Genomic DNA, 24,927 nt, shown 5'->3' on the forward strand with positions numbered 1-24,927 from the left:
CTCCGAAGCTCTGTTGGATGCTCCATGACAATGTCATCATCGTAGGCAGTCCCTCGAATTGAGGATGACTTGCTTCCACGCCAAAAAAGGATGAGTTCACAGGTGTTTCAGTGAAGGACCTAATATTCCAGGTCCTGAACTACATCCTGAAGGGTGGAAGATGCCAGTGGGTGGATTTTTTTTTTAATGTGTGGTGACCGTTGCACACCAGCCACCACACGGGCTTGACAGAGCTAGGTCTTGGCACAGTAGCAAGGGTTAACCAGGACGACTGGAGACCTGCTCTGCTGCACAGACCTAGTGCGCACACATATCGCAGTGTGGGCTGGGCCCGTGCTGCCTCTGGGCCCGAACTCTCGCCGCTCCTGGGCCCTGATCGCGTCGCTCCACGATCACTCGTCGTCGCCCCCCCTTCGCCCCGACCTTGCCGCTCCTGCTGTACCCGACAATGTATGACATATAACGAGGCTGACTGAAGTGTTTGGACTCTGCTGCCCAGCTTGGAATACATTAAGGGGCTGAATTTCCTCGGGATGCCTCGTCACTCCGCCGCCATAACCTCCGGCACAAACCTAGTTTCCTGGTGTAAACGGCATTTCCGCTGAGCCTCCGCCAAAGTTACAGGAGAAGCCCAGAGAGAACTCACCCCGCTCCCATTAGAATTACCACACGGTAATGGAGCTGCGCTTGTGCACAGAGCCCACACACACTGCACACACACGCAACCTGCGCGCGCACCCTACCCACGCGCGCACACACAAACTTTACTTGCACACACTACACCCACACTCTACCTGCACACATAGGAACAGGAGGAGGCTATTCAGCATCTCAACTCCATTTACCCACCTTAGTTCCAAAACCCTCAACACCCTCACCGAGCCAAAATCTATCAATTTCAGTGTTGACATTTTTGATTGACTCCCGGCCTTAACAGCTTTCTGGGGGGGGAAGAGAGTTCCAGATTTCCGCTATCTTTTGTGTGAAGTGCTTTCTGTGATTACCACTGAACAGCCGAGCTCTCATTTTAAGGGTTATGCCTCCTTGTTCTGGACCCTCCCCACCGGGGTAAATTAGATTTACCCTTCAGGCTCTCATTCTCTGAAACTGAGACAAGGGGCCGAAATTGCCCTGCACCCAGTTCGAAGAATCCAGAGATTTAGCGCTGGTGAGACAGGCAACTAAATCTCCCGGAATTGGCCTCTTTATAAACAAAAATTGTGAGGAGGGGTAACGGGGCGCTTGCCTTTTTTGAGAGGGGTAATTTCGGACCTTAGGTTTGTTCCAGTTTCTTAACAACTTACATTTATATAGCATCTTTACCATAGTGAAATGTCCAAAGACACTTCATACCAACGTTATCAGTGAAAAATTGACATGGAGCCAAAGAAGGAGCCATTAGGATCAGCTTGGTGAAAGAGGTAGGTTTTAAGGAGCATCTTAAAGGAGAGGTGGAGAGGCGGACATTGGTGGACTGGGAGCCAATATAGGTCAGTGAGCACAGGGGTGGTGGATGAAGGGCACTTGGTGGAAGTTAGGATAGCGGCAGCAGAGATTTGGGTGAGCTCAAGTTTACAGAGGATGAAAGATGGGAGGCCGTGCAGGAGAGCATTCGAATAGTCGAGTCTGGAGGTCACAAAACATGGATGAGGGTTATAGCAGCAGATAGGTTGAGATAGGGGCGGATACAGACCTAGTCATCACTGGCTGTAGTCCTAATTCCTTCTGCCACACACCTTCAGACCAAGTCATCTCCGCCTTATATCCACAACCAGGTTATTATTTTCTGGGCTTGGTGGTTGGTTCATTGCTGGAACTCACTGGCCGATGACGCACTTGTCCCCCGTGGCAAGTCAACATAGCTGGGTTCGGTGAGAGGGATGGTGGGGGTGGGAGCGGTGGTAGAGGAGGGAGGAGGTGGGGGGGTACTGTGGTAGTGGACGGGGATGTGGGGGGAGCAGTGGTAGTGGAGGGGGGAGGCATGGGGGGGCGGAAGTAGTGGAGGAGGAGATGTGGGGGTGGTGATAGTGGAGGGGGGGGTGGGGGGGTGATAGTGGAGGGGGAGGTGGAGGGGGGAGGTGTGGGGGGTGTGATAGTGGAGGGGGGAGGTGTGGGGGGGTGATAGTGGAGGGGGGAGGTGTGGGGGGGTGATAGTGGAGGGGGGAGGTGTGGGGGGGGGGTGATAGTGGAGGGGGGAGGTGTGGGGGGGTGATAGTGGAGGGGGGAGGTGTGGGGGGGGTGATAGTGGAGGGGGGAGGTGTGGGGGGGGTGATAGTGGAGGGGGGAGGTGTGGGGGGGGTGATAGTGGAGGAAGGAGGTGGGGGGGTGATAGTGGAGGGGGGAGGTGATATTGGGGGGGTGATAGTGTAGGGGGGAGGTGTGGGGGGTGATAGTGGAGGGGGAGGTGGGGCAGTGATAGTGGAGGAAGGAGGTGGAGGGGGTGGTGATAGTGGAGGGGGGAGGTGGGGGGGTGATAGTGGAGGGGGGAGGTGTGGGGGGGTTGATAGTGGAGGGGGGAGGTGTGGGGGGGTTGATAGTGGAGGGGGGAGGTGTGGGGGGGGTGATAGTGGAGGGGGAGGTGGGGCAGTGATAGTGGAGGGAGGAGGTGGAGGGGGTGGTGATAGTGGAGGGGGGAGGTGTGGGGGGGGTGATAGTGGAGGGGGGAGGTGTGGGGGGGTGATAGTGGAGGGGGAGGTGGGGCAGTGATAGTGGAGGAAGGAGGTGGAGGGGGTGGTGATAGTGGAGGGGGGAGGTGTGGGGGGGGTGATAGTGGAGGGGGGTGGTGGGGGGTGATAGTGGAGGGGGGAGGTGTGGGGGTGATAGTGGAGGGGGGTGGTGGGGGGTGATAGTGGAGGGGGGTGGTGGGGGGTGATAGTGGAGGGGGAGGTGTGGGGGTGATAGTGGAGGGGGGAGGTGTGGGGGGGTGACAGTGGAGGGGGAGGTGTGGGGGTGATAGTGGAGGGGGAGGTGTGGGGGGGGTGATAGTGGAGGGGGGAGGTGGAGGGGTTGGTGATAGTGGAGGGGGGAGGTGTGGGGGGTGATAGTGGAGGGGGGAGGTGTGGGGGGGGGGGGTGATAGTGGAGGGGGGTGGTGGGGGGTGATAGTGGAGGGGGAGGTGTGGGGGTGATAGTGGAGGGGGGAGGTGTGGGGGGGGGTGATAGTGGAGGGGGAGCTGTGGGGGTGATAGTGGAGGGGGGAGGTGTGGGGGGGGTGATAGTGGAGGGGGAGGTGTGGGGGGGGTGATAGTGGAGGGGGGAGGTGGAGGGGTTGGTGATAGTGGAGGGGGGAGGTGTGGGGGGGTGATAGTGGAGGGGGGAGGTGTGGGGGGGGTGATAGTGGAGGGGGGTGGTGGGGGGGTGATAGTGGAGGGGGAGGTGTGGGGGTGATAGTGGAGGGGGGAGGTGTGGGGGGGGTGATAATGGAGGGGGAGGTGTGGGGGGGTGATAGTGGAGGGGGAGGTGTGGGGGTGATAGTGGAGGGGGGAGGTGTAGGGGGGGTGATAATGGAGGGGGAGGTGTGGGGGGGGTGATAGTGGAGGGGGAGGTGTGGGGGGGTGATAGTGGAGGGGGGAGGTGTGGGGTGGGTGATAGTGGAGGGGGAGGTGGGGGGGTGATAGTGGAGGGGGAGGTGGAGGGGGGAGGTGGAGGGGTTGGTGATAGTGGAGGGGGGAGGTGTGGGGGAGGTGATAGTGGAGGGGGGAGGTGTGGGGTGGGTGATAGTGGAGGGGGAGGTGGGGGGGTGATAGTGGAGGGGGGAAGGTGTGGGGGGGGTGATAGTGGAGGGGGAGGTGAGGCAGTGATAGTGGAGGGAGGAGGTGGAGGAGGTGGTGATAGTGGAGGGGGGAGGTGTGGGGGGGGTGATAGTGGAGGGGGATGTGGGGCAGTGATAGTGGAGGGAGGAGGTGGAGGGGGTGGTGATAGTGGAGGGGGGAGGTGTGGGGGGATGATAGTGGAGGGGGGCGGCGTTGGGGGGTAGTGAAGGGTGGAGGTGGAGGTGGAGGTGGGTGTGGGGGGGGGGGAAAGAGTGCGGGGGAAATTTGAATCTTCTGATTGAAACGTTGGTAAAGAAAATGTTGATGAACAGCTGTGCAAGTTCTAGCAACAATCCCACCCCCTCATCGTGACAAAGGCAACTGGCAGAGGGGCTTTTCCATGGGGGTTAGGGTTACCAACTCTTGGACGTATTCCCGGAGGTTTCATCATAACCTCCCACCTCCAACCACGCTACCCAATTGGCCTGTCTGCCCCTTTCCCCATCTCCCAAAAATGTTATAACTAATAAACAAAATGTATTCTATGAAAATTAAAATAGTGCACAGTTTGTTTTCATGCCCCTATGATTTTCCTCCTCCAGGTTTTTGCCCGCAGCAGTGTCCAGGAGATTAATCTTTAATTGCCAGAGACTCCAGGAGGGTTGGCAACCCTACTGGGGGACCGTAACAAATGGAGATGTAGTTGGTGCACAGAGAGAGACAGAGCTAGGGCGAGAAAGGCAGTGCTACCCTAATGTTTCCCGCAAGGCAGTGCACATGCTCAGTGCAGTCGTTCGATGATCCCGGGCGAGGCACCGGACAGGAGAACCGGTCAGCGCGGGGGGAAGATTCCTTACCTGGTCCTCAAAGGACAATGCCTGGGCAACGTCTCTCGGGAATCCATCAATGACGATCCCTTGGGCGTCTGGGAGCTGCATTAGACGGTGTTTGATCACGGTGATCGTCGTTTCCTTCAAGGAGATATCAGAGAACAACCATCAAAATGTGCGTGGGTTGTTAAAAGTTTAGATCATAACAAGGTTGATTTCTTCAGTTATAGAATCTTGACCTGTGCAATTCCCCATTACAAGCAATAGTTAACTAATACATGATCGTACGCAAATGATAAAAGTAAAATGCCAGAGTTAACACTTTCATTGTATTTATTGGTCCTCCGTTTCAAGAGAAAGAAAGCCTTGCATTTATATAGCACCTTTCACCACCTCAGGCCAATGAAGTACTTTTGAAATGCAGTCACTGTTGTAATGCAGGAAATGTGGCAGCTAATTTGCACACAAGGTCCCACAAACAGCAATGTGATAATGACCACTTCATTTGTTTTAGTGATTTGTTTGAGAGATAAATATTGGCCAGGACACCAGTAAGAATTCACCTTCTTTTCTTCAAAAAGTTCCATGGGATCTTTTATGTCCACCTAAACAGGCTGATGGAGCCTCGGTTTAATATCTCATCTGAAAGACAGCACCTCTAACAATGCAGCCTGGATCATGAGTCTGGAGGGAGGCTTTGAAGCCACAACCCACTGACTCAGAGACGAGAGTATCACTGAGCCACGGATGACACTGATTAGCAATCTTGCTGAATGACCCAGAGAATGGCTGGTGTCAGACACAAGACTCCTCTCTCTGCAGACAGTAAGGGCTCTACGTCAAAGGACTTTGGGCAGCTTCAATCCAGTCCCCAGCGGGCTGGAATCCATATCACCAAATTTGGCACCAAGTGACGCTGTAACTCAGAGAGGAGATGGGGTGGCTGGTGGACAAAACTCACCTGTGCAGGAAGGGGGCGCTCTTCTGAGTTGGGAGTGAAATACATTGTTGAGACAAAGTAGAGGGAGTTTAACGACGTACGAAAATGATGGGCAGGTAAAGATCAGCTGGTCCAGCAAGGCCTGTCTCACACACTCATGATAGCTGGAGCATCATCACTAGACACTTCCTCTCACTCCTCTCCCCACTGCAAAACCAAGGAATGAGGGACTTCAGTTACGTGGATAGACTGGAGAAGCTGGGGTGTCCATCTTAGAGCAGAGAAGGTTGAGGGGAGATTTGATAGAGATGTTCAAAATCATGATGGGTCTAGACAGAAGAGAGAAATTGTCCCCATTGGCGGAAGGGTCGAGAACCAGAGGACACAGATATAAGGTGATTGGCAGAAGAACCAAAGGCGACACGAGGATAAACCATTTTTACGCAGCGAGTGGTATGCACTGCCTGTAAGGGTGGTGGAGGAAGACTCAATTGTGGCTTTCAAAGGGGAAGTGGATAAGTACCGGAAATAGACAAATTTACAGGACTATGGGGAAAGGGCGGGGAATTGGGACTCGCTGAAGTGCTTTTGCAGAGAGCTGGCACGGGCTGAATGGCCTCCTTTTGTGCTGCAACCATTCTACGGACCCAGATTTGCCCCTCCGGTTTTTTCGGCGCACCTCCGAACCCCCCCGCCGACATTTTACCTCAGAAGCAGCAGCAAAAAAAATCCGTCCGATATGGCCGATTATCGGGACGTCTGTGGAGCTGGCGTGGTGCAGAAGAAAGATAGGGGGGGGTGGCAGAGTTAGGCCCCGGCACCGGAAACAGAGTCTGCGCACATGTGCAGTAGCTCCTGGCAGGCCGTTTTTATCAAACGCGCGCTGCAGGCTGTGTGAGAGGGACCGAAGCACGCTGTCCCTATCCCGAGCCAAGTGGCCTGCCGCACACCCTGATATCGAAGGATGGCAGACCAGTGCAAGCATTGACTTGGTGCAGAGCCAGGGTGGCACGGAGAATTCACAAGACACCGAAGAGGAGAGCATTGACAGCCAAAAGTGCCCAGTGTGTGAGGTCGTCTTCCCGCTCAACCTGGAGGACTTTGATTTCGAGCAGCACGTTGTGAAGCACTTTGTTTACGAATGTCCAGTGTGCCAAAGGACCTTTCCAGAGAACAGACAAGCTGACTATGAAGACCATGTGCAGTCCCATTTTATGGAGGCCAACTGAGGGGCAAACAAACCAGTTTGAGTTCTATTTTATAAAGATGCTGCCGAGCCCAGCCTTTCCTCTCCCTCCCACCCCCCCCCACCACCTCCCGACCCATTTCATCTTTTCCTGCATCTTTGTGTACTTTTAGTCCCATTGCCATCAAAACCTTTCTCCACACCTTCATTATTCCTAGACTTAATTTCCCTATTGCATTCCTTGCTGTCCTTTTCTATGATCATATCCCTAAACTCCAAATTGCCCCAAACACCAAATCATCCCAAAACTCTACTGCACATAACCTGACTTGCCCCTCCCCTCTGTCCTGGTTAGCCTGCACTGGTTCTCTGTCTCCAAACTCATCGAATTTTAAATCCTTCATCCTCATCTATAAAGCGATCCATAACTCATCCTTGTACCACCTCCACAATTTTCTCTAGCCTCGCTTCCCCTGCCTTGTCTCGAACATTCTGTGCATCTTCCAGTACTCTGGCATCCTGTGCATCCCCCATCCAACTTCATCTGCCTTCGCCCATCAAGTCTGGGAGGTCACTACCTATACAATCAGGACTGATTTGGCATATTTGGTGCTTATTTCAAGAATGGTTTAGGCAGTGCAGTAGCTCCTGGCAGGCCGTTTCTGCCAACGCGCACTGCAGGCTGTGTGGGAGGGGCCCGAAGCACGCTGTCCCTAGCCCTGGTTGAATGGGCTCCCTCATCGGCGGCCGGCTATGTTCCCTAAGGTAGGACTTCTATATTTTTATATGTTATTTACTGATTGATTTTGGTGCTTTTGGTGCAGGGTTCCTTCTATTTTATTTGTTAATTAATTGCTTATTACTTTTTGTACTTTGTTTGGTGCTTGGTGGTGCTTTAAATGTAGTTACTTGCGCCGATTCCTTAACTGTAAGTGAGGTCTTTCTGCGCAGACAAAAGTGGACACATACGCCGCCCTAAGTTAGTTTAATACAAGTTTTTTCTGACCAAATTGGTATAAATGGTGTAAGTGGCGGGGAATGCCCCCTTTTGGAAAAAAAAAATTGACCTAACAAAAAATCTAACTAACTCACTTACACTGGTGCAAATTAAATGGCCATATTTGCAACTAAAAAGATACACCGGAAAGATCAAGTTACTCCAAAAAAAAAACAGTGTAACTCATGGGGAAATTTGGGACCGTACGATATAAACTGCTCAAAAAGGCAAAAAAAATGACAGATAAAGAAACCCAGGGCCGATATGGGAAAAAATAATCTGGAAAACTCTCCGACCTCCTCTGCTGATTGCAACCTGTCCAGGAGATCACATACACCATGCGTTATCTGTAAAGCTACTTACCGATAATCTGACCTGGGAGTGCTTGATGCAGATACTGAAGTGCTCAAACTGCCAAATGTTCTTTTCTCCAGAACTAACACCCCTCACCTTAACACGCACAACATTCCCAAAGAGAAATTTAAAAATACATTTTGATTTTAATTCTAATAATTGTGAGGAAAGACAGAAATGCTTTTAAATCTTGGAATATGGGCATCACTCGCAAGACTGTCATTTATTGCCCATCTCTACTTGACCTTGAGAAGGTGGTAATAAACCTTCTTCTTGAACCTGCTGCAGTCTGTGTGTTGAAGGGACTCCCACAATGGTACTCAGTAAGGAATTCCAGCATTTTGACCCAGCAACCAGGAAGAAATGGCCAAGTCTGGACGGTATATGACTTGAAAAGGAATTTGGAGACGATGCTGGTCCCATAACATTGCAGCTCATTTATCACAACACAGGCTGATCCGAAAGTGCTTCACTCACAATGAATTATTTTGTCGTGCATTTAGTATTGTTATTTGGGTAAACAGGGTGGCCATTTTGCTCATAGTAGGATCCCACAAAAAACATCGAGGTGGATGACCAGTTCATTTGTTTTTGGTTGAATGTTAGCCAGGAGACTGGGCACAAGACCAGTAAAAGATCCCACGGCACTATTCGAAGAGAAGCAGGTGAGTTCTCCCTGGTGTCCTGGCCAATATTTATCTCTCAACCACCATCACCAAAAACAAGATGATTTGGTCATTGTCACATCACTATTTGTGGGAGCTTGCTATGGGTCAATTGGCTGCAGCATTTTCTACATTACAACAGTAGCTATACTTCATAAGAACACAAGAACATAAGAAATAGGAGCAGGAGTAGGACATTTGGCCCCTCGAACCTGCTTCACCATTCAATAAGATCCTGATTGATCTGATCATGGACTCAGCTCCACTTCACTGCCCGCTCCCCATAACCCTTTACTCCTTTATCGCACAAAAATCTGTCTATCTCCGCCTTAAATATATTCAATGACCCAGCCTCCACAACTCTCTGGGGCAGAGAATTCCATAGATTTACAACCCTCAGAGAAGAAATTTCTCCTCATCTCAGTTTTAAATTCTGAGACTATGTCCCCTAGTTTTAGTTTCTCCTATGAGTGAAAATATCCTCCCTGCATCCACCTTGTCGAGCCCCTTCATTATCTTATATGTTTCAGTAAGATCACCTCTCATTCTTCTGAACTCCAATATGTATAGGCCCAATCTACTCAACCTATCCTCATAAGTCAACCCCCTCATCTCCAGAATCAACCTAGTGAACCTTCTCTGAACTGCCTCCAATGCAAGAATATCCTTCCTTAAATACGGAGACTAAAACTGTACGCAGTATTCCGGGTGTGGCCTCACAGAGTTGGAGCAGGACTTCTCTGCTTTTATACTCTATTGCCCTTGCAATAAAGGCGAACATTCCATTTGCCATCCTGATTACTTGCTTCATGCACAAGGACCTCCAGGTCCCTCTGTACTGCAGCACTTAACAATTGTTCTCCATTTAAATTATAATTTGCTTTTCTATTATTTCTGCCAAAGTGGATAACCTCACATTTTCCCACATTATACTCCATCTGCCAAATTTTTGCCTGTCTATATCCCTTTGCAGATTTCAAATGTAATTTATTGGCTGTAAAGTGCTTTGGGATGTCCTGAGGTCATGAAAGGTGCTGTAGAAACATAGAAAATAGGTGCAGGAGTAGGCCATTCGGCCCTTTGAGCCTGCACCACCATTCAATAAGATCATGGCTGATCATTCACTTCAGTACCCCTTTCCTGCTTTCTCTCCATATCCCTTGATCCCTTTAGCCATCAGGGCCACATCTAACTCCCTTTTGAATATATCTAACGAACTGGTCTCAACAACTTTCTGTGGTAGAGACTTCTACAGATTCACAATTCTCTGAGTGAAGACGTTTCTCCTCATCTCAATCCTCTTTGGCTTACCCCCTATCCTTAGACTGTGACCCCTGGTTCTGGACTTCCCCAACATCGGGACCATTCTTCCTGCATCTAACCTGTCCAATCCCATCAGAATTTTATATGTTTCTATGAGATCCCCTCTCGTTCTTCTAAATTCCAGTGAATATAAGCCTAGTTGATATATAAATGCAGGTCTGTTCTTTATTTATAAATAAATGTATTGTTTTTCTCTGTGGGGTGTTACTGGTGCAGGATGATTACATATAGCAGTCACTGGAGTCCAGTGCTTTTTAAAAAAAAAAATACGATAGCCGTTATATAGATTTAAAAATTGTTTAGATTTAGGCTTTTACCTGGGGTGCCAATTCCCCATTGGTGATAATTTTGGCAATTAAACTCCACTTCCTGTTGGAAGTTGCATTGTGGATCATTTTTCTTCGGAGAAGCTCTCCCACCGAAATGTATTCAAATCCGTAACGCTGTGCGATCTTCAGGCTCTGTGTGCCCTTCCCACTGCCCGGACCACCTGGAAGAGCAACACATGGAGATAACAAAAAGAAAGACTTTTATTCATATATCATCTTTCGCAACCTCAGGACATTCCAAAGCGCTTTACAGCCAATGAAATACTTTTGAAGTGTAGTCACTGTTGTAATGTAGGAAACGCAGCAGGAAATGTATAAACAGCAAGATCCCACTAACAGCAATGTGATAATGACCAGATATTCTGCTTTAGTAATGTTGGTTGAAGGATTAAATATTGGAAAATACCCCTGCTCTTCTATGAGTAGTGCCGTGGGATCTTTTACATCTACCTGCGAGGGCAGACGGGTACCCAGTTTAAAGTCTCATCTGAAAGACGCCACCTCTGACAGTGCAGCACTCCCTCAGCACTGCACTGGAGTGTCAACCTAGATTATGTGCTCACGTCTCTGGAGTGAGACCTCCAGAGGTAAGAGCCACGGCTGACACTGGTCTACATTAGAGTTTAAGGCCATGGAATCAATTGCTATCTGATCTACAGACGTGATTCTGTGATCCAGGTTCCCAGCAGAGAGCTGCATGCTGGGAGCATGGGGCGTGAATTAAGGATGCAAAATTACAGACCCATTTCAGACCCACGCTCCCCATGAATGCAACATCCCTTCAGGGACTGTGGGATCACTGCTTATACATTCTCATTGACTTAAAGTGTGCAATATCTCCATTACTTAAAAAAAACTTATTTAAGTTTATAAAAGGTCCATAATGTTATACAGCAGGTTATAGTTTGAGGCTGGTACCTGCTTAAAGTGACCTGACTTGGCAATGTGGAGTTAAACTGCTGGCTGTGTATCATTCTCTGTTTCATCAGATAAAGTGGAACCTTACACACAACTTGTACAGATCTTGGTGCACCAGCTCCCAAGCATTAGTTTGAAACTAACATTAGGTGAGACCACACCTGGAGTACTGAAGTGAGGCTTTTGAGCTCTGCTATAATTAAAGGATTCTTTCTAAGTTGCTTAAAGGGCAGAAGAGATTACATGTCAGAATGATTAATTGTTACAAGCTGTGTAACTGGAGGACAATTACAAATAGCCAAACCTGTTGAACCACAGGAAGCCCAGTGAGGCAGTTTAACAGGGCAAGGGGTCAAAAGTGACACGTTGGAGGAACTCCATCTGGTATGAGACATAGGCAAATGATTGACTAATTCACTTTCACGTCACACAATCAGCAGTCGTGCACACTGGCTTTGGGCCAATTAAATGGCGGGGGGGGGGGGCCTGTGCATGAGGCTGACATGCATCATTAAGTATATAAAAGATTGCTTGGAACCTTGTATCATTGCAGAAGACTGGCTACAGACAACCAGCAGGCAGGCTCCCCACCGGTGCAAAATAAAGACTACTTGAATCTTCAAATGCAGACCTGGTGTTGAGTGCTTATTTTAAATACTCCTCTACAATTGGCATAGTCGGCAGGATCTCAAGCAGACAGTGGACACCGGCAGATGGAAGCCTTGCCAAAGGCGTGAGTACGTTTTAATTACCACGCAGTTAGGACAAGGGCAGAAATCGGTCTGGTGTCAGCTGCCTGAGAGATCTGAATCTGCAGGTCTAGCCGAGACTTCAAGTAGTCAGCGGAAGATCCCAGGTGAAACAATTATGATCGGTTATATAGAAGTGTGTCCGTGTAACGTTGCAATTGATAGTTGGTATAGGTTGCAAGTATTAGTCTCACTCAGGGTGAGTAAGTAAGGGATGTACAGCTGATAACCAGTAAGGTTGCAAGTATCGGTCTCACTCGCGAGGAGTAAGTAAGGGACATACCACTGACAACCAATAGCTATGGGAAGTGAGAAACTCGAGTGGGGACCAGAGAGGTACCTAGCAGACAAAAATCAAAAACTAATTGAAATAATGATTAAACAAAATTGGAAACCAGATGACCCACCCACTGAACAAAGAAAATGGTGGGAGTCGGAAAAGAAACAAAAAAGGAGGAGAAAGCCCTCATTTTAGTCATTCGCGTGCGTTATGAATTAAGAGTTGACTGAAAAGTGACAAAATAGCGATAAACCGACAGCACCCGTCAGGACACACGAAAAGGACGACGCTATAGACTGGGGGGTCTGGGGCAGAAAGGCCGCTGAGTACAATCAAGACCACGGGTGGGACATACCACGCCCCAGTGAGAAACAACTGCCAGCAGCCCCCAATAATTATAAACAGCCCGAAGTCTGTTATATTTGCAACAAACTCAGACAAAAGTGGTGTGTGGAATGTGGGGAGAGAGAGGGGCCCTTTGTGCTGCAAGAAATAAGGGTCGAAGTTAGTTGCTATGGCAACCATTTTTTAAAAAGCAGGAAGGAATCTTTAAAAAAATGTTTCGTGGAAATTCAAACCTTGAAATTGGAGGCATATAGCAGAGAAAAGTGCTAAAAACCTATAGGGGACATAGGTTTAAAGTAACTGGGGGGCGGTTTAGTGAAGATCTCTTCACCCAGAGGGTGGTGGGGGTCTGGAACTCACTGCCTGAAAGGGTGGTAGAGGCAGAAACCCTCACCATATTTGTAGAGTAATTGGAGGTGCACTTAGAGTGTACGGGGATCAGAAATTGAAATGGGTTTAAGGAATAATGGATAGTTATGACTCAATAAAAAGGTGAAAAGGGAAGATCATGTTTCTTTTTTACTGCTCTGGTGTTTTTCTTTGGTGTGTAAAGTTTTTGGGAAGGCATATTCCTTTGTTTGCCTGTGGCTCCTCGCCCTTTTCCAAGTGGCATTGGGAAGTTTAATATTGGAATTACTGAGGTTAATTAACCTATTAAAAATCAGACTTTTATTATGGCTATGATAAAATTCTGGTTGAGGTAAATTTTGTGGAGAGCCTTTAGTTCCGGACACAAGGCATTTCACGTCAATAATTGGTATGGTTTAAAAATAATTCTGACCAATGTGTAATTGGGGAGAAAAGGATGAAATGGTATTGTGCGCGAAGTTATTTTTCTGAATGTTTATTTTAAGAGTAAAAGCACAGAGACTTTACAAAAGGAAGAGATTTTTAACTGGAGAGTTTAACCTGAAAAGGCTGCAGGCTGTGGGATTGAAGTTGACATTCTTTGATGGTGTGTGTGTTTGTCGGCTTTCGAAACAAAGGAAGTTAACTCTCTCACAGACAGCTGTGAACTCTGTTTTAACTCAGTGGGCAATAGGTTTTGAATATTCGAAATGTTCTTAATTTGAAGAGAATCACCAGAGATTCTCGGTTTCTTTTGTTTGAAGTAGGTGAACATCGGGAAGAGGTAATGTTGTTTAAAGGGGTTAGTGGATTGTGCCTGAGGGATCAGGAGGGCACATCACTGTAACTGACTACATCTTGCCCTGAATAAATCTCAGGAGTGGGAGGTGGGGGGCCAGGTAATGGAACAAAACTATGCAAGGGTGGAAGTTTTGAACTCTGGTACAAGGGACCGGAACTGAATTCGTCCTCTCCAGGGGGATGAGGAAGAAAGAGTACCTAATGGGATACCCCCATCTAATCAGGTACAGTGTGATCCAAAAGGAAGTGGACAGGACACGGGAACTAGAAGAATCCCACTTTTTAAAAAAGGAGGGAGAGAGAAAACAGGGAATTATAGACCGGTCAGCCTGACATCAGTAGTGGGTAAAATGATGGAATCAATTATTAAGGATGTCATAGCAGCGCATTTGGAAAGAGGTGACATGATAGGTCCAAGTCAGCATGGATTTGTGAAAGGGAAATCATGCTTGACAAATCTTCTGGAATTTTTTGAGAATGTTTCCAGTAGAGTGGACAAGGGAGAACCAGTTGATGTGGTATATTTGGACTTTCAGAAGGCTTTCGACAAGGTCCCATGCAAGAGATTAATGTGCAAAGTTAAAGCACATGGGATTGGAGGTAGTGTGCTGACCTGGATTGAGAACTGGTTGGCAGACAGGAAGCAAAGAGTAGGAGTAAATGGGGACTTTTCAGAATGGTAGGCAGTGACTAGTGGGGTACCGCAAGGTTCTGTGCTGGGACTCCAGCTGTTTACATTGTACATTAATGATTTGGACGAGGGGATTAAATGTAGTATCTCCAAATTTGCGGATGACACTAAGTTGGGTGGCAGTGTGAGCTGCGAGGAGGATGCTATGAGGCTGCAGAGTGACTTGGATAGGTTAGGTGAGTGGGCAAATGCATGGCAGATGAAGTATAATGTGGATAAATGTGAGGTTATCCACTTTGGTGGTAAAAACAGAGAGACAGACTATTATCTGAATGGTGACAGATTAGGAAAAGGGGAGGTGCAACGAGACCTGGGTGTCATGGTACATCAGTCATTGAAGGTTGGCATGCAGGTACAGCAGGCGGTTAAGAAAGCAAATGGTATGTTGACCTTCATGGCGAGGGGATTTGAGTACAGGGGCAGGGAGGTATTGCTACAGTTGTGCAGGGCCTTGGTGAGGCCACACCTGGAGTATTGTGTACAGTTTTGGTCTCCTAACTTGAGGAAGGACATTCTTGCTATTGAGGGAGTGCAGCGAAGGTTCACCAGACTGATTCCCGGGATGGTGGGGCTGACATATCAAGAAAGACTGGATCAACTGGGCTTGTATTCACTGGAGTTCAGAAGAATGAGAGGGGATCTCATAGAAACGTTTAAAATTCTGACGGGTTTAGACAGGTTAGATGCAGGAAGAATGTTCCCAATATTGGGGAAGTCCAGAACCAGGGGTCACAGTCTAAGGATAAGGGGTAAGCCATTTAGGACTGAGATGAGGAGAAACTTCTTCACCCAGAGAGTGGTGAACCTGTGGAATTCTCTACCACAGAAAGTTGTTGAGGCCAATTCACTAAATATATTCAAAAAGGAGTTAGATGTAGTCCTTACTACTAGGGGGATCAAGGGATATGGCGAGAAAGCAGGAATGGGGTACTGAAGTTGCATGTTCAGCCATGAACTCATTGAATGGTGGTGCAGGCTCGAAGGGCCGAATGGCCTACTCCTGCACCTATTTTCTATGTTTCTATGTTTCTAATCACCTCGGGTCTCAGATCTGGAACCACCTTCTGTCCACAGACTTGCCTCACATACCCCGCCAATCTCACGATATAGTAAGAGCCATATCGTGAATGGTCGAAGTAGGGACGGCCGAGGGTATAGGATAGGGGTACATTTACAGTGGCATGGTAATCATACAAGCAGTAGAGTTCAAAAAAGACTCATCCAAAGGCTCCTTCTCCAATGAATAAACTGATTTGTGGGAAAAGTGAATTGTTTGTCATAAACACATCCCAGGGCCAACAAATGGGCTAATGGTAATCTCAACTCAGAGGATGTGCATCACGAAGTGATACCTGTAATACTGAATCTGACCAAAGTGGGACTACCTGGGTGGTGCAAGCCTAAAACAGTGCTGCTACATGGGAGAATGATCAAGGGATATTGGCAGAGGGCCAGTACAACCTGCACTGAATTCAGGGAGACGATGGGCTTGATCGTACCTTGACAAGAATGGTGCCGAGACTATTGGAGAGAATCATAACAAAAGGCGGTGAGGCCTGATTAATATGTTGCAACTGGCTCAATGCTAAAAAGGAGGTAAACCAGATTACAGAAAGGGAACAAATCGTCTTCAATGAAACAGCTCAAAGTAATGTATGGATCCTGGTTAGTGGAACAAGCCCAAGGAAACCTGCAGCATATTGCAGATGGAAAGCTCCCTTTCTGGGTAACCGATTGAGACCTCAGGCAATGTCCACTTATGAGCTTATTAAGACTCTGTGCCAAGTCAGAAGGTTGGTACAGGTGTACGAGTGTCATTTATAGGAACAGAATGGCATCACCCTGTTAGAGATAGTATGGTATTTCCCAATCTTGCCTGAGAAAATTTAGTAGGATACAATGAACACCGGAAATGTAACCCGGGTGGATGGGATAACATGGAACTGCACCATGAAGGTAATTGCGGGACAGCATTTTCCCAAATGATCTGTATAAAGAAGGAAGGGTGAATATTGCGTCAGCATCATACACCGGGAATACCAGTACGGTATCAACCTCACTTGTCCCATCGTGATGGGAACATTTTGTTTTACCCTAGTCCAAACTGAGAGACTTGGGGCGCAGGTTTCATTAAGTATTTATAAGGAATTAAAAGTATAACTGCCAAAGGGAAGATTGGGCCAATTGAGGACCAAGTACAATGGGCATTAAGTGAAATGGGGAACAGAGGGTCACAATGGCTAGACGCTGAGATGATACTTACGGTACACATGATCGAGATAGTCCAACAATGAACCACGAGACAATGTGCGTTTTCATGTTATCTATTGTCTAACAGCAACCGACATACACTATCGGTATGCGACGGGGGTGGCAACTGTTAACACATTTGACATAGCCAGTATAGACCAAGAAGTTCAAGACTTAGCCCAACGTTTGAGAACCCTTTTACTAAAGGGAAACGATCTGACTTCGCAGTTGTCAGAAACAGGGGACGAGGTCGCCAGACAAATGCTGCAAGTCGATGAAATCCGAGCGCCTCATGCCCAAACTATCAATATGATAAGTGTGCAACTAAATGATCTGACCCAAGGAACATATAACTAAACTTGTATGTACAATGTACGGCACCTGGTTACATAGAAACATAGAAAATAGGTGCAGGAGTAGGGCATTCGGCCCTTCGAGCCTGCACCACCATTCAATAAGATCATGGCTGATCATTCCCTCAGTGCCCCTTTCCTGCTTTCTCTCCATACCCCTTGATCCCTTTAGCCATGAGGGCCATATCTAACTCCCTCTTGAATATATCCAATTAACTGACATCAACAACTCTCTGCGGCAGGGAATTCCACAGGTTAACAACTCTCCGAGTGAAGAAGTTTTTCCTCATCTCAGTCCTAAATGGCCTACCCCTTATCCTAAGACTGTGTCCCCTGGTTCTGGACTTCCCCAAAATCGGGAACATTCTACCCTCATCTAACCTGTCCCATCCTGTCAGAATCTTATATGTTTCTATGAGATCCCCTCTCATCCTTCTAAACTTCAATGTATAAAGGCCCAGTTGATCCAGTCTCTCCTCATATGTCAGTTCTGCCATCCCGGGAATCAGTCTGGTGAACCTTTGCTGCACTCCCTCAATAGCAAGAACGTCCTTCCTCAGATTAGGAGACCAAAACTGAATACAATATTCCAGGTGCGGCCTCACCAAGGCCCTGTACAACTGCAGTAAGACCTCCCTGCTCCTATACTCAAATCCCCTAGCAATGAAGGCCAACATACCATTTGCGTTCTTCACCGCCTGCTGTACCTGTATGCCAACTTTCAAAGACTGATGAACCATGACACCCAGGTCTCATTGCACCTCCCCTTTTCCTAATCTGCCGCCATTCATATAATATTCTGTCTTCGTGTTTTTGCCCCGAAGTGGATAACCTCACATTTATCCACATTATACTGCATCTGCCATGCATTTGCCCACTCACCTAACCTGTCCAAGTCACCATGCAGCCTCCTAGAGTCCCACTCACAGCTCACACCGCCACCCAGTTTAGTATCATCTGCAAACCTGGAGATATTACACTCAATTCCTTCATCCAAATCATTGATGTATATTGTAAAGAGTTGGGGTCCCAGCGGCACTCCACTAGTCACTGCCTGCCATTCTGAAAAGGACCCGTTTATCCCGACTCTCTGCTTCCTGTCTGCCAACCTGTTCTCTATCCACGTCAGTTTATTACCCCCAATACCATGTGCTTTGATTTTGCACACCAATCTCTTGTGTGGGACCTTGTCAAAAACCTTTTGAAAGTCCAAATACACCACATCCACTGGTTCTCCCTTGTCCACTCTACTAGTTACATCCTCAAAAAATTCCAGAAGATTTGTCAAGCATGATTTCCCCTTCATAAATCCATGCTGACTTGGACCGATCCTGTCACTGCTTTCCAAATGCGCTGCTATTTCATCCTTAATAATTGATTCCAACATTTTCCCCCACTACTGATGTCAGGCTAACCGGTCTATAATTACCCGCTTTCTCTCTCCCTCCCTTTTTAAAAAGTGGTGTTACATTAGCTACCCTCCAGTCCATAGGAACTGATCCAGAGTCGATAGACTGTTGGGAAATGATCACCAATGCATCCACTATTTCTAGGGCCACTTCCTTAAGTACTCTGGGATGTAGATGATCAGGCCCCAGGGATTTATCGGCCTTCAATCCCATCAATTTCCCTAACATAATTTCCCGCCTAATAAGGATATCCCTCAGTTCCTCCTTCTCATTAGACCCTCGGGCCCCTAGTACTTCCGGAAGGTTATTTGTGTCTTCCTTTGTGAAGACAGAACCAAAGTATTTGTTCAATGGGTCTGCCATTTCTTTGTTCCCCGTTATAAATTCACCTGAATCCGACTGCAAGGGACCTATGTTTGTCTTCACCAATCTTTTTCTCTTCACATATTTCTAGATGCTTTTGCAGTCAGTTTTTATGTTCCCGACAAGCTTCTTCTCGTACTCTATTTTCCCCCTCTTAATTAAACCCTTTCTCCTCCTCTGCTGAATTCTAAATTTCTCTCAGTCCTCAGGTTTGCTGCTTTTTCTGGCCAATTTATATGCCTCTTCCTTGGATCTAACACTATCCTAATTTCCCTTGTTAGCCACGGTTGAGCCACCTTCCCCGTTTGATTTTTACTCCAGACAGCGATGTACAATTGTTGAAGTTCATTCATGTGATTTTAAATATTTGCCATTGCCTATCCACCGTCACCCCTTTAAGTATCATTTGCCAGTCTATTCTAGCCAATTCACGCCTCAAACCATCAACGTTACCTTTCCTTAAGTTCAGTACCCTAATTTCTGATTTAACTGTGTTACTCTCCATCTTAATAAAGAATTCTACCATGTTATGGTCACTCTTCCCCAAGGGGCCTCGCACAACAAGATTGCTAATTAGTCCTTTCTCATTTCACATCGCCCAGTCTAGGATGGCCAGCTCCCAAGTTGGTTCCTCGACATATTGGTTTAGAAAACCATCCCTAATACACTCCAGGAAATCCTCCTCCACCGCATTGCTACCAGTTTGGTTAGCCCAATTAATATGTAGATTAAAGTCACCCATGATAACTGCTGTACCTTTATTGCATGCATCCCTAATTTCTTGTTTGATGCTGTCCCCAACCTTACTACTACTGTTTGGTCGTCTGCACACAACTCCCACTAGCGTTTTCTTCCCCTTGGTGTTCCATAGCTCCACCCATACCGATTCCACATCATCCAAGCTAATGTCCTTTCTTACTATTGCATTAATTTCCTCTTTAACCAGCAATGTCACTCCGCCTCCTTTTCCTTTCTGTCTATCCTTCCTAAATGTTGAATACCCTTGGATGTTGAGTTCCCAGCCTTGGTCACCCTGGAGCCATGTCTGCACGATGCCAATTACATCATACCCATTAACTGCTGTCTGCACAGTTAATTCGTCCACCTTATTCCGAATACTCCTCGCATTGAGGCATGGAGCTTTCAGGCTTGTCTTTCAAACACACTTGCCCCTTTAGAAATTTGGTGTAATGTGGCCCTTTTTGCTTTTTGCCTTAGGTTTCTCTGCCCTCCACTTTTACTTTTCTTCTTTCTGTCTTTTGCTTCTGCCCCCATTCTACTTCCCTCTGTCTCCCTGCATAGGTTCTCATCTCCCTGCCATATTAGTTTAACTCCTCCCCAACAGCACTAGCAAACACTCCCCCGAGGACATTGGTTCCGGTCCTGCCCAGGTGCAGACCATCCGGTTTGTACTGGTCCCACCTCCCCCAGAACCAGTTCCAATGTCCCAGGAATTTGAATCCCTCCATTGTGCACTACTCCTCAGGCTACGTATTGATCTGAGCTATCCTGCAATTCCTACTCTGACTAGCACGTGGCACTGGTAGCAATCCTGAGATTACTACTTTTGAGGTACTACTTTTTAAATTTAGCTCCTAGCTCCCTAAATTCGTCTCGTAGGACCTCATCCCGTTTTTTTTACTTATATTGTTGGTACCTATATGCACCACGACAACTGGCTGTTCACCCTCCCTTTTCAGAATGTCCTAACATCCGATACAATGTAAACCAAATAAAATAGGGAAGAATACCCGATTGGATAAGTAATGAGCAATTGTCCAAATGGACTATGGACGGTATTACCATCTGTGATGTTCTTAAGACAATACAAGTGTTCTTGTCCCCAAGTAATTGTATTACCAGGGAATTGAAATTGATAGGTATGGTTCTAGCTATCCCACAGATAGAGGGTTCGGATGCTAAACAAAACATAGGTGAAATACAAGGCCAATCCTGGGTTCAGTACCACGATACGTCCCCTTATACGGTAAAACTCAGTAGCTCATTTCAAGGGGTGCACTCAATATTTGGATGTAGTAGTGCGCACACCCCATGGAAGGATGGCATTGCACAACGTGCGGGTTCACTCAGACAGTTAATTGCACGTTGGAGATTAATCCCCTTCATCATGAAGGGACTGAAATGGCAGCCGGGATGACAGGACGTACGGCACATCCACCAAAGAAACGACATACGAATATGATAGTACTGAATGAGTGATCACGTAACCTAATTTCTGTTTTATGCCTAAAGCTGTGGTCAAAATAGGCCATCGATACCTATTCCCACAAAGAGAGGAACATGTCGAGAACATCACTGTAAACAACCCGAGATGGGATAAGAACATAAGAAATAGGAGCAGGAGTAGGCCATTTGGCCCCTCGAGCCTGCTCTGCCATTCAGTACGATCTTGGCTGATAAGATCATGGACTTCGGTTCCCGCTCCCCATAACGCTTTATTCCCTTATCAGTTAAGAAATTGTCTATCTCTGTCTTAAATTTATGCAATGAGACCTGGGTGTCATGGTTCATCAGTCACTGAAAGTGGGCACGCAGGTACAGCAGGCGGTGAAGAAGGCAAATGGTATGTTGACCTTCATTGCTAGGGGATTTGAATATAGAAGCAGGGACATCTTACTGCAGTTGTACAGGGCCTTAGTGAGGCCTCACCTGGAATATTGTGTTCAGTTTTGGTCTCCTAGTCTGAGGAAGGACGTTCTTGCTATTGAGGGAGTGCAGCGAAGGTTCACCAGACTGATTCCAGGGATGGCTAGGCTGTCATATAAGGAGAGACTGGATCAACTGGGCCTTTATTCACTGGAGTTTAGAAGGGTGAGAGGGAATCTCATAGAAACATATAAGATTCTGATGGGACTGGACAGGTTAGATGCGGGAAGAATGTTCCCGATGCTGGGGATGTCCAGAACCAGGGGACATATTCTTAGCATAAGGGGTAGGCCATTTAGGACTCAGATGAGGAGAAACTTCTTCACTCAGAGAGTTGTTAACCTGTGGAATTCCCTGCCGCAGAGAGTTGTTGATGCCAGTTCACTGGATATATTCAAGAGGGAGTTAGATATAGCCCTTACGGTTAAGGGGATCAAGGGGTATGGAGAGAAAGCAGGAAAGGGGTACTGAAGGAATGATTGCAAAGTTTTTCTCCATTTAAATAATAACTTGCTCTTCGATTTTTTTCTGCCAAAGTGCATAACCTCACACTTTCCAACATTATACTCCATCAGTCAAATTTTGCCCACTCACTTAGCCTGTCTATGTCCTTTGCAGGTTTTTTGTGTCCTCCTCACACATTGCTGATGATACAAAGATGGGAGGGAAAGCAAACTTGGCTACGCTACACTCGGTCCCTTCATCCAAGTCGTTAATATAGATTGTAAATAGTTGGGGTCCCAGCACTGATCCCTGCGGCACCCCACTAGTCGCTGATTGCCAACCCGAGAATGAACCATTTATCCCGACTCTCTGTTTTCAGTTAGTTAGCCAATCCTCGATCAATACTAATATGTTACCCCCAACCCCGCAAACCTTTATCTTGTGCAGTAACCTTTTATGTAGCACCTTGTCAAATACCTTCTGGAAATCCAAATACACCACATCCACTGGTTCCCTTTTATCCACCCTGTTCTCAAAGAATGTCAGCAAATTTGTCAAACATGACTTCCCCTTCATAAATCCATGCTGACTCTGCCTGACTTGGAAAAGCATAATTCAATGTCCTACTACTGCTTCTTTAATAATGGACTCCAACATTTTCCCAATCACAGATGTTAGGCTAACTGGTCTATAGTTTCCTGTTTTTTGTCTGCCTCCTTTTTTAAATTGGTGTGTTACATTTGCAGTTTTCCAATCTGCTGGGACCTCCCCAGAATCCAGGGAATTTTGGTAAGTTACAACCAGTGCATCCACAATCCCTGCTGTTACTTCTCTTAAGACCCAAGGATGCAAGCCATTAGGTCCAGGTGATTTATCCGTCTTTAGTCCCATTATCTTACTGAGTACCATCTCCTTAGTGATTGTGATTGTGATTGTGTTAAGTTCCTCCTCCCCCATAGCCCCTGGACTATCCACTGTCGGAATATTGTTATTGTCCTCTACCATCAAGACTGATACAAAATATTTGTTCAGAGTTTCTGCCATCTCCATGTTCCCCATTACTAGTTCCCCGGCCTCGTCCTCTAAGGGACCAACATTTACTTTAGGCACTCTTTTCCTTTTTATATACCTGTCGAATCTCTTGCTATTTATTTTTATATTTTGTGCTAGTTTACTTTCATAGTCTATCTTGCCTTTCTTGATCATTTTTTTAGTCATTCTTTGCTGGCTTCTAAAAGTTTCCCAGTCTTCTGTCCTCCCACTAGTTTTGGCCACTTTGTATGCCTTTGTTTTTAATTGGGTACCATTCTTTATTTCTTCAGTCATCCACAGATGACTATCTTTTCTTTTACACCCTTTCCTTCTCACTGGAATATATTTTTCTTGAGAGTTGTGAAATATCTCCTTAAATGTACACCACTGTTCATCAACCGTTCTACACTTTAATCTATTTTCCCAGTCCACTTTAGCCAGCTCTGCCCTCATACCTTTGAAGTCTCCTTTCTTTAAGCTTAGTAAACTGGTTTGAGATCCAACTTTCTCACCCTCCATCTGAATTTGAAATTCAATCATGCTATGATCACTCATTCCGAGGGGATCCTTTACTAGGAGATTGTTTATTAATCCTAACTCATTACACAGGACCAGATCTAAGATAGCCTGCTCCCTGGTTGGTTCCGTTACATACTGCTCAAGGAACGCATCCCTTATGCACTCTATGAACTCCTCCTCAAGGCTACCCAGACCAATTTGATTTGTCCAATCAATGATGATGAAATGGAACAATATGAGATACCAAGTTGGCAAGACATTCCCCGTCTCAAAGAACTTTTGACGCAATTGAAAATGGACACTGAGAACAGCATACTGGAAGATTCCATACAGCATTCAAAAGACATTGAAGAAACCCTGGAAGACACTCAATGGTGGGAATATGTATGGAATTGGGGAATGAATGTGAATATCCATCCATGGATTCATATAGCCTCTCACATATTAGTGGTCATACAGTTAGGGCTAGTTGTCAGATGGGGAATTGGGTTATGCATGGCATGCAGAAAGAGGCAACAGAGAAGGAAAGCAAAAGCTTTAATTATGGAACAGCGAAAGTTGTGAGACGAGTACCCTGAAATGAAATGTAGGTCACGTCCCGAGTCCCCCAAACTGTGTGGCTGTTCACCACAGAACGGAACAGGGGACACAGGATGAAGTAGAATTAGGTTGGTAATCTTGGGCTGGGTAGCCAAGGGAGGACAGAAGTGGGGCTTTCGAGCTCTGCTATAATTAAAGGATTCTTTCTAAGTTGCTTAACAAGCAGAAGAGATAACATGTCAGAATGATTAATTGTTACAAGCTGTGTAACTGGAGGACAATTACAAATAGCCAAATTATTGAACGACAGGAGGCCCAGAGGGGCAGTTAAACAGGGCAAGGGGTCAGAAGTGACACGTTGGAGAAACTCCATCTGGTATGAGACATAGGCGAATGGTTGACTAATTCACTTTCATATCACACAATCAGCAATCGTGCACACTGGCGTTGGGCAAATTAAATGGCATAGTGGGGGCGGTGCATGAGGCTGACATGCATCATTAATGTATAAAAGATTGCTTGGAATTTTGTATCATTGGAGAGGCCTGGCTATAGACAAACCAGCAGGCAAACCAGCAAACCAGCTCCCCACCGGTGCAAAATAAAGACTATTTGAATCTTTGAATCCAGACTTGGTGTTGAGTGTTTACTTTACTACAAGTACTGTGTACAAGTTTGGTCTCCTTACCAAAGGAAGGATATACTTTCCATTGAGAGCGTGCAACAAAAGTTCACCAGACTGATTCCTGGGATGGAAGGATAGATTGAGTAGATGAGGCCTATATTCTCTAGAGTTTAGAAGAATGAGAGGTGAGTGAGCAGTGCGGGGAGGAGGAACAAGAA

General features: G+C 46.8%; 1 protein-coding gene across 1 annotated transcript in view; it reads right to left on the reverse strand.

The window, feature by feature from the left end:
• The window catches only part of ak5 (adenylate kinase 5), a 113,560-nt gene that overhangs the window by 76,430 nt on the left and 12,203 nt on the right, over positions 1–24,927 (reverse strand). Inside the window, exons 4-5 of the mRNA XM_070885985.1 lie at positions 10,364–10,536; positions 4,609–4,722 (exon numbers count right to left, since the gene is read on the reverse strand). Coding sequence (XP_070742086.1) covers positions 4,609–4,722; positions 10,364–10,536 — 287 coding nt within the window. The remainder of the gene's footprint in view (positions 1–4,608; positions 4,723–10,363; positions 10,537–24,927) is intronic.

This window comes from Pristiophorus japonicus, chromosome 8 (assembly GCF_044704955.1).
Source record: "Pristiophorus japonicus isolate sPriJap1 chromosome 8, sPriJap1.hap1, whole genome shotgun sequence".
Classification (NCBI taxonomy): Eukaryota; Metazoa; Chordata; class Chondrichthyes; family Pristiophoridae; genus Pristiophorus; species Pristiophorus japonicus.